We start from the raw sequence: 18,011 nt of genomic DNA, 5'->3' as shown, positions 1-18,011 counted from the left end.
GGTGAGAAAGGTTACATCAGTCAATGATTTTCTAAGATCAGATATTCGAGTCACGCGCTTTTGTCTTGCTCCTTCTCCCTCAGTCAAACCTACTTTACAATTTGATTTAAAATTAGAGTGTTATTTTTAGTGGACAACAAAGGAATATTGTTATTTTTAATTATCAATTTCACTTCATTTCAAATACCAAATTAAATCATTATATTGTATTATTATTATTATTATTACTATTATTATTATTATTATTATTATTATTATTACTACTACTACTCTATATTATATTTTTAGTTTTATTTTAAAAAGTATGTTATATTTGTATATGCTTTAAATATTATTCCGTTATTATAACTTAATGCTTATTTTAATGTTATAAAAATGTTTTAATATTTAAAACGTATTAAATTTTTGTTAAAAAAATAAGTATCAAATTTTCAAAATTAATATTTAAAACTATGTTTTCACTTCCTCAAAATTGTACCAAACTTTAATATATCTACAATTGAAAAAAATTTAGGATTAAATATGTTTTTGATCCCTATAAATATCTCAACTTTTATTTTTAGTCCCTATTAAAAAATAATATATTTTAGTCCCTACGAAATTTTTATGTAAGTAATTTTAGTCCCTCTTGTTAAACCAATATCTATTTTAGAATGATTATTTTGAAGACATGTTTAGAACGTTTTAACAAGTTCCTCTGAAAAAAAGTAACTCAAAATTTGATTTCTAAGTCGAGGTCTTCGTTACTTTTATTATTATCTTTTGAAATTTAAAAAATTCATATTTAATTCTTCTAATTTTAAAAAATTCTAAAATTTGGTAAAGAAATGTTTTATTGTATTCTAAACATGTATGAAAAAAATTATTCAAAAATTTAAAAGTTTAAGGGTAACTAAACAATTTTCAAAATTTTTAAAATAGCAAGGATTAAAAGTGCATGCATAAAATTTTTGTAAGGATTAAAATATATTATTTTTTTAATAAGGACTTGAAAGTTGAGATATTTATAAGGACCAAAAATTTATTTGATGACAATAATGTATAAGTGTTTTAAAAACCGAATCGGACCGGTCGAACTGAGAAATGTCCAGGTAACCGGTATGGTTCAATAGTTGGATCGGAAATGTCATTGAACCGGTGAGAACTCTAACATCCTGATTTTATTAGTTATTTATTTAATTAATGTTATTTGGTGTTTTATTAATTATTTACGTATTTAATTATTATGTAGTATAATAATTATTTAATTAATTGATTATGTGTATTGTTATGTTAATTTGGCTAATTGAGTTATTACTATAATTGGTGGAATAAGGAAATAATAAATAATGGGCCTAATTAGTAGAGATAGAATGGGTGGCTAAGCCCAATTAGAAAGAAAAGAGATAGTGAGAGTTGAGTTATGTCATTTTTCATAACATTAGCTTTTGGAGAATAGCAGAGAGTAGAGGAAGAAGAGGAATTTGGAATCTAGAAGAAGAAGAAATTTGGTTTGAGGTAAGGGAGAGAATTTCAGTATCTTGATTATATATGTATGCAATGTATAATAGTATATTAGATAATCATCTCTCAATTTCATAAATTTGGAAAATGTTAGGGTTTATGTTAAATCAATGAGATTTTGTGATTTGTTCATGTTTAATGTGTTATATGGATGACCCATAACTAGAAACATGAATAGGAACCCATAACATGTGATGAATTGCTGTTGAAATGAGTTTTGGTTGATTAGAATCGGATTGGGTTTTGTGTTGGATTCGCATCAGCATTTTTCTGTTTCTGGTGCGGAGCGGCGGTATGTTAAGATTATATCGATAATCTTAATTGCATATGTTTTGGTGATAATTGTACATGCATTCATGGTGGCTTTGAAACATAAACGGTGAAACTTCGGGTTCACAATGGTGCCCTTGATCCTTGTGTGGAAACATGAGCGGCTTTGTTCCCTTTTGCGGATTCGGAAGCGGTGAACTATTGTTCATAATTTTGGAGGGCTTTGATCTTGTCTGAATCTGAAGCGTGACTCTGGTTTTGATCGGGAGCGGTGAGCTTGATACTTACATGGTACCACATGCATAAAGTCATATTTATTACATTCAAAATTGTGATAATTGGAAATTATGGTTGTGCAATAATTGTGGAACTTGTTCAATTTATGAAGTGTGAGGAAATGATAATGTTATTGTATGCTATATTCATTGGTCATATAATATGTATTCATTATGATGTGAATTTTCACCCTTCTGTTTGAATGATGTTCGTTTGGACATCGTGCAGGTTCCGACGAGTAGTGAGTTTGTCTGAGGATTTAGCCGAGGAGCTTTTGGTTTTATTGTTTTGATTAGGTAGTGAGTCAAATGTTCTGATCATGTAACACTTGGGGGTTTATTCGAACTCATGTTTTATTATCAAATATTGTTATCTTTAAGATGTTTGACTTGAGATGTTGGATATAATGTGTTAATGGCTATGTGCCAATGTTGGATTCATGTGACATTAAAATATATGAATTGCTTATGTTATATGATTTGGTAGATGGATATAGTATGGGATATATTCATTGAAATCTCTTGAAGTTTAATATTTCGCATGCGATATGCATAAAATATGGAAATATGATGTATCAAATTGTGTTACAAAATGATTAGTGCATGTTTTGTATGTTGTGAAAATAACATGTGACGCCCTTTTGTGTATGCATTTTATTATACTCTGAATATATATTTAATATTTGGGGTTTAGAAAAGGGGTGTTACAAGAACCGGTCAAAAGCGGTGTAAACCGTAAAAACCGGCAGTTTTTATGAACCGGTAGTTTAAATGCATTTTTTTAACTTTTTTTATTTTAAAATATTAAAACGATGTCGTTTTGATTGTTTTAATGAAAAATTAAAATAAAAAATAAAAGAAATAAAAATTAAAAAAAATTACAAATATAGTTGATTTTGTTATCAATGATTTTGATATTGAAGAAGAAGATCTCAACATTGAAACAATTTTTCCTTTCTTGAAATTAAATTTAGTATACAATAAAATTATTTTGTTATAAATTATTCAATTATATTATGTTGCGATTAAACTTTGTTTGCAATTATACATTGTAATTTTGTACTATTTTATTATGTGTAATATCTATGTTTAAAATTTGAATTTAAATTATGAACTTGTGATATGATACTTTCAAAAAAATTTAAGGCTAGTTACATTTTGTACATACTGAATCATCCGGTTCGACAGGTTTTATACCTATATGATTTTGTTATAACGAGCGGTCTATTCAACCGAGTTATCCAATTTAACCCGATTTCGTCATGCGGTTCGACCAGTGACCCAGTGATTCGTCCAATAAATCAGTGACTCAGTACCCTCACCATTTTGATGTCCGATCCGATTTTTAAAACGTATGGATTAACTTATGCACATTGAATTAGTAAACTTAGGAACAACGCTAAATTTTATTAATTATGTCTATTGAATGTTAATAATGTAATTAGTGGTTGATTAATTCTATCTAATAAATATACACAAACCTTGTTAATATTTACATTAATAACAATAATAATAATAATAATAATAATAATAATAATAATAATAATAATAATAATAATAATAATAATACAAATTTACTCTATCACGCTCGTGCAATCTAAGCGAGAGAATATCATATGTGGAGACCGACCCTAAAATCGTGAAAGAGAATTAAAAGAATATCTTTGGTGAAGATATCTGCAATTTGATGATGTTGACCTAATCACGAGTCACTTTTTCTAGACAATGTGAATGCTAATCTCGATATGTTTGAAATGTTAATGCTAAATTGAATTATCGAATGAATATCTTTTATTGACGTTATCACAATACACCATGGTAGCTTTATGATTTGAAAAATACAATGCTAAAGATACAATTTGATACACACTCAACACCATCGGCGAATGGTTTTCTAATCAAAATCCTTTTGGAAGAGATACACCTACCAAGTGATGCATGTGGTGAATTCACCTCCCAAACCAAAATCAGCTTTCGAGCGCTAAACCACCTTCTCTCAGAAAGATGCAGAAGGAGTTTTTCCTTAAAGCCATAAAGATACAAATTTTAACGCTTGATGTGAAGCGCAACCTAATAAACTTGGAAGCTTGACCAATGTCTGGTATTAGGATGCGTTCGAAAGACTCTAATTGGATCAAGATGATATGAAACCATTCAGAGGCTCCCTAGTCAATTTTTATGACGAACATGTCTGAAAATTCTGGTATGACACACTCGGATGTCAATCCCGATGTCAAGACATCTGATCTTTTATTAATGTAGCACAAGCCGAATAGAAGGATCCCCAAATTTTGATTACTTCTTACATGCAGAAGTCCATGAGTGCTGGGATCATATTAGTTCAGTTAACACAAATAAATCTGCTTTGCAGAGGTTCTGTGACAGCACAGTCATTAAGCAGAACACTAATGTCATGCACGATGTTATGACATTCAAACTGAACAAACAAATAAACAATGCAGAAACATAAACAACACAGAGAATTGTTCACCCAGTTCGGTTCTAACTAACCTACTCTGAGGGCAACCAAGCCAGGAAGGAAATCCACTATCAGTAGTCTTAATTTGAAGCTAAACTCCCCCGTTTACAACTTCTCACTTAAACCCTACACAATGCAATCTCTACCTAGGTTCTCCATAGATATGGAATATCTCCATTCCACTCCCAATCATAGCAATGATGTCTAGCAGTCAACAACTCAGCCACTGCATGGACAGCCTAATTCCTAACACTTTAAGCACAAATAAACACAACGTTAACTTGAAGTTGCTTACAAGCTTCCTCCAAGAACAAAACTTCACTCATTGCTTCACATCTTCTGAGTGATTAAAACAAATCTCTCACCTACAGGCTTTGAGGCACAAATCAGTGACCATCCCACACACCGGATGGTTCACATACACGGCTAACCCTAGAGACTACATCTTCCTAGCTCTGGCTGTTAGCACCAAAATTAGGTTACAAAGGTTTCTATTTATAACCTGATCCCCGTTGGACTTGGGCTTAAAATCGCAGCACTCCTTGCTGTTACAAATAAGGTCTTTAATCATAAGTTTGCTACTTTATCTCCTAAATTGGAAACCGTTGAATCTTCAATCTTCAGATTTGATTCTTCAATATTCTGACTTGATTCTTTGACCTTTAAATATGCGCCACATAGGATTACATAATATTCTCATAGAATATTCTGTATCTGTTTTAAATCAAACCGAATCTTCCTTCCAGTTCTGCAGGCGCGATGTCATGAGTTAATGTCATGACATTCCATCTAACATCTTGCTTAAACTTGTTTTGTTCTTTATAAGCTTGCAAGATTCACATTAATATTATGTTTTACTGCTATTATGTTCTAGCAAACATAGATGCCAATCAGCCAATAAAAGCACTAACAATCTCCCCCTTTGGCATATTTTGGCTAAAACTTAAACATCAAAAGTGCAGCAAAACATAACTACTTCAACTTTCAAGACACCAAGGAAGAACAGAATTTTACATTCTCAGAATTGGGTTTACCTTCTGTTCTTCAGAACTTGAACCACATCATAACATCGTCAGTCTGCTACAACTTTTTACAGTAGCAAAATCAGAAGATGGTATTCTTCTCCCCCTTTTTAGACACAATATGACAAAGAAAGAAACGATGTCATAATATGTAGTGGAACATCTTCATGCAACACTGATGTTCACGAGGAAGATGATGGGAGAAGCCCTGCGTCTTGGAGGACCAATGGTGGCATCAAGGACCCCTTCCTTAGTCTTGTACCAGAAACCGACTCCTAGCATAGACCTCGAGAGAGGACTTGAATGAAAACTTTCCACCAGTCCTAGTAACTCAGAACACAAATCACAATTGTGTTCATACCTCAGATCACAAATCACAACGAAAATGATTCTTATACTGAAGGTTGTATATAGTGGAACATCTTTGTTGTTATTTCAGAAAAACCCATGGTAGAGACCATCAACATCCCCAGCCCGTGTTTTTATTTTTCTGAGATGTTTTTGGTATAGTAACCCATCACAATAACAAACCCAGACTCGACTCATAAGAACGCACACGAATGACATTTTGAGAGTGTGATTTCTGCAATTCACGGAGATGCTATTATATAGCAAATGGAGATTATAGGAAATAACGATGGTCTTTGATCTTGTTCAATGGTCAAACGGTTAATTAGGAAACAGTTCCAAAAGCTATTACTCATTCCAAAGCAGTTTTTGACTGTTTTTCTGATAGGAGTTATCTTGAAATACCAGTGCATGCATAGTCACTGAATGAACTTTACACCGACCGCTGATGTGTAAATAAACTTCAATTCAGATTTCCTTGTTTGACTTTGAAGATTCAATGTCTTTAAACGTGTCATGACATTATGTCAGAAATTGTCACTTTTTTTCCTTCAGGCACATAGCCCAAGATTCCATAAAAGATTAAGACAGAGCATCATTTGGACCAATTAACAGACTCCATACTTACTCACTAGTCATAGACAAAGACTTCTGTTGTTCTAGACACCTTGAGACTGTTAGAACATAGCTACCTCATTAGTGTAGAGAAGGAATAGTGGTTACCAGTTGCACATGGTTAGCTTGAACCATTCACAAATAATTGACAAAAGTATCACATTTTCTTCATGATGTAAAAGTATTTTTAACCAAGAAATTTTTCTTGACAAAAGAAGTTACTCCCCCTATCTGAGATAGTCTGAGCTTCCCCAATGGAATAAGTTTGAAATGATGAATGGAAAATATAAGACTCATCTTCATATCTTCAAGAGCCGCACCCTCTGTTCAACAATCCTGCTGAACACACTCATTATAGCAAATTTGTTCCTTGCACTAAATACTTACACCAGAAGTAGAATGTCATAACATTGTGTCTGACATTTGTACTACCAGTATTCTTCACAAATTTCATCTCTTTTTTTTTAACAGACCCTTGCCTAAGAACTTATCTCCTTCAGAAACGATCAACAGATGACCTCTTGATACTAGATGCACACACACAGAGGTTGCCACATTCTCAACAAACAGAACTGCCACTCCTTGAATTTTGTTGAGCATAACCCTACCATGTTTGAATCAGATCATGGTCTGCTTAAGACACTTTGAAATCCTTCTTGATAAGGTGTTTTTCAATCTCACACATTGAATAACATATTCCTTGAACAGAAGAGATTCTCCTTTATCTTTAGCTGTGTTGATCCAATCATAGAACTTTTTTCTTCATAGTCATCTTCACTAAGTGAAGTCTTCATTATGAAAGTAATTATGTATTGCCAGAACACATTACTTACATCCAGATCAGAACCTGCCCATTCTAATCCATATTATGTCCAAACTGCCACTCTAGACAATAATGTTGCTTTCTCTAACTTCTATATATTCCCAGTCCTTCAACCAGGAAATATGTACCTTGTGATGTTGATACTTAAGACACAAGTTCATCTGAACTCAAACAAACTCTGACTATCCATAGAGATAACACTTCTCTATAGAGGACTTGGAACAAAAGAAACGAATTGTGTTCACGACTCGAAACAAGACTCTTTATTCTTTACCAAACAGTTGTAAAGAATGACCTCGGACTTAACAATTCCTGAACACTACCCTTAAACCCTATGATTGACTCAATTAGATAATCATAACCTAGACTCTAGACACTTCTCATATTCGAAAGAAGAACATGAGGGACTCAAACAAGACTCAAACAAAATGAAAAGACTTTATAATCCTGAGCAATTCAAACAACATACCTGGACTTTACCCAAAGTCTTAATCAAGAAATGTTATTTGAGAACAAACTGCACCAGGTGGACTTGTGCATAGGTTGGATCATGCACTTAGATTAGAACAAGTGATACACACCATCAATTCATGTCGTCAGATGATAATCCAAAGAATATTCTTTGCTGGTCTTTCAGAATAAACATGACTTGAGTTATGTTCTGAGGTTTTTGTGTGACTTTGTTCTTCTTTCTTCAAGATTAGTCTTTGAAAGACTTTTTAAATGGATAGAAGTAGAAAAACACTGTCTTTGCTGATCTTCATACTCTTTTACTCCCCCTGAGATATACAACTTTAGGACATCTTGTAAATATCCATCTCTCATCAAGATATTTAACAGAATCAGTATCCCACATCAGAGACTCTTGCCTTCTTCTTTGATGTGTGAAGATAATTGAGAACTTATGGTTAGAAGAACTTCTTCTCGGCATCTAGGTTCTAAACCTAATAAGTACTAAGTCTCCCGTCAAAGTACTTACCAGCTTTTCAGTTAGAATTTGCTACTCACACTAGGTCATTCTGTCTGATTACCTCTTCACATTTATACTTTCTGTTCTTGGAAAATAAATAAAATAACTGAAGATATTGAGATGTTGTAACATCAGATGTGACATCATCCTTCATGTTAATGTCAAATTGTCAACACTCAGGTTAGTAGCAGAATAATTCAATAATCAACAATATCCAGACACATCAAGGGATAAAATAGCCAGCATCTCAATAACTTTTTCTTCAGACTTTAATTCTGATTTTGAGATGAAGGATGCCATGGTCTGTACCTATAGAGGAGATTCCCTCAGCTAGGTTTCTGGAACAGACTTAGTCATAGCATGACACTGAATTAGTCAGATCCATCTGACCTCCTTGATTTCAAATCATACTACCCTTTCTGGATAACAACTAGGGCAATACACATTCTTAACCATATTTCACTATGATTGAGACACAGTATTTAGCTCCAACAACTGCTCTATGGTTACGAATACTTATCTAGTTTCGTTGATCAGAGGAAACTTACAGGTATAGGCTCTTCAAAAGTACAACATAAAGGATTAGAAAGGAATACATTCATGAGTTTTTCTTAGTGGAACTGAGCACATGTTAATCGTGTCCTGATTAACTTTGCCAGATGTCTCCTCTTCCAGACCAGGAGTAGGTTCCAAACCAATGTTCTCACACTACATTAGTTTAACACCAGAACATCTGTTCTTCAGCTGGTAGCTGCATACCAGTTCTTAATGTTCTAACGTCTAGTAGGACATTTGTTCCTCCTTCTAGGAACACTTCAACCTTGAAGATTTCAAGGTACATATTTGCAGATAATTATGAATATCATTGATCAGTTGACATTCATCAGCTCTAATAAACCATGTCAGTATGAGTGGACTTGAGAGAATACTCAAGTATCTTTGACACTTTAATTATAGCTGTCAATACCCGCCATACATTCTGTTGAACCTTCATAACCCTAGGGTTTCTCATAAACTATGCAGCAAAAAATAGTCATATATCAACAGAATTCACACAATGCTTACTTTAAGTGTTAGTAGTAAGCATGACAACTACAGATTGATTGCTACTCAAACTTGCACAATGCTTGCTTCTGCACCAAGCAACTGACTAGACCAAACCAAAATCTTGACTTGACAAACTCACAAAAACAGAGGTTACCTTATACATATATTCACTCCCGCGTGAAGGTTTTGATGAGCTTCTTCTCTATTCATAGAAACCAGTCGAATTTGTTTTTAAATTCAAGTTCTTCACTCCCGTATGAAGTCCTTGGACTTAGCACTCCTCGTTCCAGCATCACAGGTCTTAGGTCAGGTTGGTCAAATCATATAGATCCATCCTCCACTTCAAGGGACCATACAATATGAACATTCATTGTTCAAACACTCTTCTACTTTTACCACAACCAGAATTTATCCCTTATGGATCTCATCCAGAAACAGACAAGATGCCTGCTCTGATACCAATTGAAAATTCTGGTATGACAGACTCGAATGTCAATCCCGGTGTCAAGACATCTGATCTTTTATTAATGTAGCACAAGCAGAATAGAAGGATCCCCAAAATTTTGATTACTTCTTACATGCAGAAGTCCATGAGTGATGGGATCATATTTGTTCAGTTAACACAAATAAATCTGCTTTGCAGAGGTTCTGTGACAGCACAGTCATTAAGCAAAACACTAATGTCATGCACGATGTTATGACATTCAAACTGAACAAACAAATAAACAATGCAGAAGCATAAACAACACAGAGAATTATTAACCCAGTTCGGTTCTAACTAACCTAGTCTGGGGGCAACAAAGCCAGGAAGGAAATCCACTATCAGTAGTCTTAATTTGAAGCTAAACTCCCCCGTTTACAACTTCTCAATTAAACCCTACCCAATGCAATCTCTACCTAGGTTCTCCCTAGATATGGAATATCTCCATTCCACTCCCAATCATAGCAATGATGTCTAGCACTCAACAACTCAGCCACTGCATCGACAGCCTAATTCCCAACACTTTAAGCCTAAATAAACACAATGTTAACTTGAACTTGCTTACAAGCTTCCTCCAAGAACAAAACTTCACTCATTGCTTCACAGCATCTGAGTGATTAAAACAAACCTCTCACCTACAGGCTTTGAGGCCCAAATCAGTGACCATCCCACACACCAGGTGGTTCACATACACGGCTAACCCTAGAGACTACATCTTCCTAGCTCTGGCTGTTAGCACCAAAATTAGGTTACAAAGGTTTCTATTTATAACCTGATCCCCGTTGGACTTGGGCTTAAAATCGCAGCACTCCTTGTTTTTACAAATAAGGTCTTTAATCATAAGTTTCCTAATTTATCTCCTAAATTAGAAACCGTTGAATCTTCAATCTTCAGATTTGATTCTTCAATATTCTGACTTGATTCTTTGACCTTTAAATATGCGCCACATAGGATTACATAATATTCTCATAGAATATTCTGTATCTGTTTTAAATCAAACTGAATCTTCCTTCCAGTTCTGCAGACGTGATGTCATGAGTTGATGTCATGACATTCCATCTAACATCTTGCTTAAACCTGTTTTGTTCTTTATAAGCTTGAAAGATTCACATTAATGTTATGTTTTACTGCTATTATGTTTTAGCCAACATAGATGCCAATCAGCCAATAAAAGTACTAACAATGTCCAACTCAAGGGTTTCATTTCCCTCAAGACTGTGTATATGCTTTGATAAAATGCCAAGATAATTAAGGTAAGATACCTCATCATCAATTCCCTTTCATCATACAACATCATCATTTGGTGACATGCTTTGAACTTGTTAGAGCTCACCTTATCAACTCTCTTTCTAACCATAAAGTACTCGTTGGAGAACGGGAGGATAAACATTGTAAGGGGTCAATAAACAACCCAAAAATGTTATCGACACAGATTGAGAATAAATAAGGAAGAAATGACAACTTGGGAAACACCAAAGCCAAGCGTCAATGGAATGAACATCGCCGACCTAGATCCCATAGAAAAATATATAGAGGAAATACTAATTCCCATACAAGATCGTAAATAAGTTTCGATATGGTCACTCAATTTCTAAACAAAAAAGTTGGAACCTCCCTACTGGAAGATGAAGAGAAAGAGCTGATCATCTTGATCCAAAAAAACATAGAGTTAATCGCCTAGGATTCCTTAAACATGTTAAGGATTGATGCTAAAGTCATAAGTCACTGGGATTGATATCAAAGTCACAATTAAATTGGTAATTAAGAGAAATTGTAAGGTGGGCAACAAAAAAGAGCGACCATTGATGAAGAAGTAAAAAAGTTAAAGAAGACAAGGTTCATTAGAGAGATCAAATATCCCACCAGACTAGAAAATATGATACTGGTGAAAAAGACGTCAAGAAAGTGGATAGTGTACATAGACTTCAAATATCTCAATACGGAGGTCCTTAAAGATCCATATCATTTATCAAACATCGATATATTAGTTATCGGGTCATCAAGATATAAGATGCTGAGTTTTAAGTTCCCTACTCTAGGTATAACCAAATTAAGATGGATCCTCTAGGCTCAGCCAAAAGTTTCTTCATGTCCAAAAAATGTAATTATTATTACAAATTCATGCCCTTCAAACTCAAGAATGTAGGTTCCACCTATCAATGGTTGATGGATATCGTCTTCTCAAATTAGATAGGGCTAAACCTTTATATCTATGTAGATAACTTGTCATAAAGATTTGAGATAAGGAAAGCCATTCAATTGACTTGGAAGACATCCAAAACTCAATTAGGAGATACAACATGCATTTGAATGCAACTAAGTGTTCATTAAATGTCCAAGCATGAAAACTCCTGGGTTCATGCTGACCAAGAGATGGATAGAAGCTAACTTAGACAATTGTTTGTTCATCATTGATATCAGAAGCTCAATCACAATAAAAGAAGTCTGAAAAGTGACAAGATGCTTAGCAATGCTCTCTTGCTTCTTTATTTGTTCTAGAGACAAGGATTTCCACTTTTTTGCCACCCTAAAGAAGAAACACAAACTTTAGTGAACTGAGGAGTGCAAGGAAACCTTCTCGGAACTGAATACATATAGGCTCCTGTAATCTTGATTCGCTTTTAAAAAGGTGCATCGTTGTTCATATACTTGTCAATAAATGGGGGAACTGATTAAGTTATTCTTCGAGATGACACATCTTCCAAGTTAATGAAGGTGCCCACATCCGAATCAATAATATTATCATCATTACCAACTTTTAATTTTTTATCCCGAATAGGTGACGGGGTCTTATAATTCTCTCTCAACTTATCAATGGAAATGAATATGACCAAGATTATACAAGCCTCCTCCATCAATTTCCTCTTTTTTAACCCCAGATTATCAAACCAGATGGGTCCTCTTTAGAGTGGTGGACCACGCCTCACCTCGATCCTCTCTCATTTTCTCATACAAAGTCTTCTTCTCAACAGCCTACATAAGGGTCATCATCTCTGCAAAATAGTATAAAAAAGAGTAAAAATAACAACGCCAATCTTTATCATCATCATCTCTTTATTCGCCAGTATCAGAGTTGCTAGAACTACAGTCATAACTCCAAAGCATCCCTAAACCTGCTTGGTTCTAGTCGGCCCTCCCACATAGTCGGATTGAATTCTCTACATAACATTTTCACATCTTGTTGGAAAAGTGACTCCAAACATAACAAGAGACGAATTGTGCTGGTTTGAAAAACTATTTGCAAATAAAAATATTAATAAGACCATAGTCTAAAATACATTTGTAAAACAAACAAGATAAAAGCAAATGAAAATGGAAAATTAGATAGATGGGAATAGGGGTGTCCATGGATACGGGTCAACCCGCGAACTGATTCACCCAACCTGCGAACCTTACAATTAATAAAAACTATAATTATATTTAAGAAAATATATGTATCGTAAGATTTATACTAGATAATTATAGTTTATTCTTACGATGCATATATTTTCTTAAATATAATTATAGTTTTTATTAATTGTAAAAGTCTAAGTCTATATCAAATTTGAGAGACAAATTTATTTATTTGAAGAGAGATATATATCATCTTTTAAATTATACTATATATCATTTGTATATTTTTTGAGTTGATCTGAATCGTAAAGAAATTTTTAGATATTAAATGATAAATTTTATTCAAATTAAATACAAAATTTATAATTCTTTTAATGTTTTTGTTAAGAGTTGAGAGGTCTAGTTGTCATTATCATATAATGGATCTTGTATAAAATATAATTTTTATAAAAGAGTTTATTATATATTTAATACAATAATTAAGTTGTCTCAAGTTAAATCATTGAGACAATAAGGGAAGTTATAAGGACACCGTAGTTTTGACATGGCTATATATAAGTGAAGTTAAAAGTGTCATCTGAAATAACACAGAAAAAGTGTCAACAATGTTGGAAGTTAGTAAAGTTAAGTTTGTTAGGTACTTGATCCTTTTTATTTGTTCCTTTGTTGTGACAAGACACTTGGAATATTTTGATGGAGTAGTGATGCATTTTCAATTGAAGATCAATGTGTCGATTGATCTCAAATATACTGAAACCATTGATACATGTGGTGAGTATGTGTATGTCATTATTAATGGGTTCGTGTTACTTTAATTTGTTAAAGCATGATGTTTTTTGTTTTTTTTTTTATTAAATAGATGGAGAAGAGGTTTGTACTAATCGAAAGGGTTGTGCTATGGTGAATCCACATGAATTATTCAGCTTAAATACAGTTCCATCTTCAAGAAATGTTACTGACATTCCTCTAAGTGTTGATTGGAGACAAAAGGGAGCTGTGAATGAAGTGATGGATCAACAATGTACTTGTGGTATACATGCAACTATATTCTGTTTAGTTTATTCCTCATTTGTTGTGCATTTTATTGTTTCCTTCAAAATCTTTATCATAGGATTGTTTATTCATCATTTGCAGGCAGTTGTTGGGCTTTTTCAGCTGTAACCTCAATTGAAGGAATCTCGAACATAACATCAGGAGAGCTGATCAACCTATCGCAACAAGAGCTCGTGGATTGTGACAACAGGAATAAAGGATGTAAAAGTGGATACGTTGACAAGGCGTTTGAGTATGTGATAAGTAATAATGGATTGGCTTTATACCATGAGTATCCATACATGGCAAGAGAAGGAACATGCCGGTCTGCAAACATTCGGCACTTTGGAAAGATAAGTGGATTCGTAAGAGTGCCATCTGATGAGCAAAGCCTCTTATATGCTGTGTCAATTCAACCTATTTCTGTCCTTGTTGTTACAAGCCCAGCATTTCATATGTATGGTGGAGGAATATTTGAGGGTCCGTGCCAATTGGATGCGCCTTATACAAGTGACCAATGGCATGCTGTTAATGTTATCGGATATGGGAAGGATTCAGATGGAACAAGGTATTGGATTATAAAAAATTCATGGGGTACAAATTGGGGCGAAAACGGGTATATGCGAATGAAAATGAATGGCGGTGGATCCCCTTGGGGTCTATGTGCGATATCCGCTTACGCGTTTTATCCTACGGTTTGAACCTATACTATACTGCATTTGTAAATATAGTATTGAGTAGTTGATTAACATGTTACATGAAAATACAATGTTCCAAGAAGTAATGCTTATTAATGTTGGTGTATATGTGAAATTGGTTAACTGTTAAAGGTAATATTTTCCCTAGAAATAAGGAGTATAAGGATAATGCACATGGCAGATAAACAGTACAATATTTGTTATCTTTACAATCATATAATACACCAAAATTGGAATGAGATCAAAGAAAACAAACTATCAGAGGTTATGATTTTTTCAAACTTTTTTTAACAACGATCATAACATGATATTCTCATGACATGATATTGACTGAATACATTTAAGTGACATGATTCAATGACTTTCTACCAGAATATTTGGGTCCCACCTTTGTCTTATTACAAGATAGAATCTTTAAATTTTTTTTGGATGAAAATCACAGCTTCATGAATTGATCAATACTCTCCAAACCATTTCATTGAAGGACACTTCGCATGTTTTCATTGAAAAATACATTTAAAAATTGTTTTGAAAAAATAAAAATTAATATATAACTTTCCTATTATATCGCTTGATAAAAATTTTAAATATTTGATTTGAATTAATAATAAAGGAGAAAATGAAATATAAAAATGTAATATGTCTGTGTAGAATCTCATGAATAAATAAAATATTATAAATTTTATTTAAATAAAAATTGATGTATTATGAAAATGTCAATGAAATATATTTATTCGGTAATTCAATTAAGCACAAACAGACCAAACATATCAAAATGAACTCACTTTGTCTAAGAAAAATGTCTTGTGGTTATGTCACTGTCGTCAAATTGCAAATATTTTTACCAAATTTTTTTCTTTAATTCTCTTTCAAGATTTCAGAGTTACTCTCCGCATATGACATCCTCTCACTTAGACGGTAGGGGATATGATAAAATATATATATATATATATATATATATATATATATATATATATATATATATATATATATATATATATATATATATATATATATATATATATATATATATAGTAATAATATATATATATATTTATATATATATATATTATTAGATAGAATTAGTCAACAATTAACAGGGTCGGTCCAATAAGACAGAAGATCCTGTTCTAATTTAAAAAATAGGCCTAGATTTAAAAAAAAAATACAATTATAATAAATAAAAATGGCACATATAAAATATAATTATGTATTAATAAAGCAAATTAAGTTATAATTATTTAGACTTTGATCAATCTCATTTTTTAATTGTATTGAATTTTTATTATATTTTTTTTATTTATTGAATTTTTTATATCAATTTATATATTTATTACTATTAATGTAAAAAAATTAAACTTTTAAAAAATTTGAGCCTATAAAATTTAGGACCCTGTACTGTAGAACTTGTTGCTCCTGCGCAGGATTGGACCTAACAATTAATTAGCTTTCACAAGACATATGATTTATAAAATTTAGTGTTATTTCTTACTTTACTAATTCACATGCATAAGAGAATTGACTTAATTATTAATCTTCATAACTTTTAAACATATTGAAGTTAGGTTCAATTTTGAGGGAGAGAAAACTTAATTTGAAAATATAATTTTGAAAAGTTATTTTTTTAAAATATTAAAATATTTTTATATTCAAAGCATTTATAAATATAACATACCATTGAAATAAGCATTAAGTTATAATAAAAAATAATAATATTCAAAGCATTTATAAATATAACATACTTTTTTAATTAAAACTAAAAAACATAATATAAAATAATAATAATAATAATAATTATTATTATTATTAAATATAATGATCTAATTCAGTTATCATATGCTTAATTTGAAATGAAATCATAGTTTTAAAATCTGGATCTTTTCGACCAATAGGACAGATTAGACCGTGAACTAGAGGGTGGAGCTGTTTGATAAAGTTATTGGACCATTATTGTAATTGACCCGATAAAAACTAGCGTGACCCAACCGATTCACTAGTTAGACCGATGAACAGGTAGATTTCTTATTCGACGGATTAATTTTTTATGTTTATTATTTTTTTAACTTAATTATAATTTGATCTCTATTTTCATTTTCTTAAATTTTGGTGCATCTGTTTTCAAATATAATTTTATAAATTGTTTATAATAACTAAATCATATCAAAGTTATAAAAGTAAAAATTTTGTCAAATTTTAAAAATTAGTAATCTTTTAAAATTATTAAGATCATAATTTTACCAGTATCATGAATCTCTTTAATGTTTAATTTAAATAAAGTGGAGAAATTTAATTATTCTACAACTATAATATTACAATTTTCATTAAACTTACTTATTGTAATTATATAATATAATAATATAATAAATTTAAAATATTCAAAAAATATTTATAAGATAGAATAGTACTTTAAGCTAATAAAAATTTTTTGAAAAAAAATTCAAATTATAAAAGAAAAATAAAATTATATTTTTACATTACTAAAATTTATGCGGTCTGATCGATGATCTACTGGTCCGATTATTAATCCAATAAGTCAATAATTTGATCGGATTGATGACCAAACTAAATTTTAAATAAAATTAATCATTAAAAATAAAAATATTTGTCGTGTACACTAAAAGTAACTCTAATTTTAAATCAAATTGCAAAATAGGTTCAAGGAAGAACAAGAGGGAATAAAAAAACAGAAGATTTTTTTTTTTTTAAATATCATTGAATAAAAAGAGAAGCATACAAGAGAGGGACCAAACCAAGACTTCTTAATGACAAAGCCTAAGTCTAGGGGTACCAACCTTAACCGAAGAGATTTTTTTACCTACCTGCCACTATTCTAAAATAATAATACCAATATGCCCCATGTTAAAATTAAAACACCAAAATGCCACACTTTTAGTTCACGTCCGTCCAGGGGTTGGCCGGACCGGTGAAGATTTTTTTTCCCCAGTTGGGGTCCGGCCAGGGGTTGGCCGGACTCTAACTGGCCCTTTTTTTTTTCTTTTTTTTTTTTTAAAATGATTTAAATCAATTAAAATAAAAAAAAACAAAAAAAAAAGGTCCAGTTAGAGTCCGGCCAACCCCTGGACGGACCCAAACTGGGGGAAAAAATCTTCACCGG

At 32.1% G+C, this 18,011-nt stretch overlaps 1 protein-coding gene across 1 annotated transcript; it reads left to right on the top strand.

Annotated features, from left to right (window-relative positions):
- The first annotated feature begins 13,870 nt into the window (after window positions 1–13,870).
- On the top strand, window positions 13,871–14,899 carry LOC131596890 (ervatamin-B-like). Its single transcript, XM_058869625.1, has 3 exons — window positions 13,871–13,937; window positions 14,026–14,187; window positions 14,301–14,899. The coding sequence occupies exons 1-3, from the start codon at window positions 13,871–13,873 to the stop codon at window positions 14,897–14,899; spliced, it is 828 nt and encodes a 275-aa protein (XP_058725608.1).
- Window positions 14,900–18,011: the final 3,112 nt, after the last annotated feature.

Source organism: Vicia villosa, linkage group LG4 (assembly GCF_029867415.1).
Source record: "Vicia villosa cultivar HV-30 ecotype Madison, WI linkage group LG4, Vvil1.0, whole genome shotgun sequence".
NCBI classification, from domain to species: Eukaryota; Viridiplantae; Streptophyta; class Magnoliopsida; order Fabales; family Fabaceae; genus Vicia; species Vicia villosa.
This window is presented reverse-complemented; position numbering and strand designations above follow the sequence as displayed.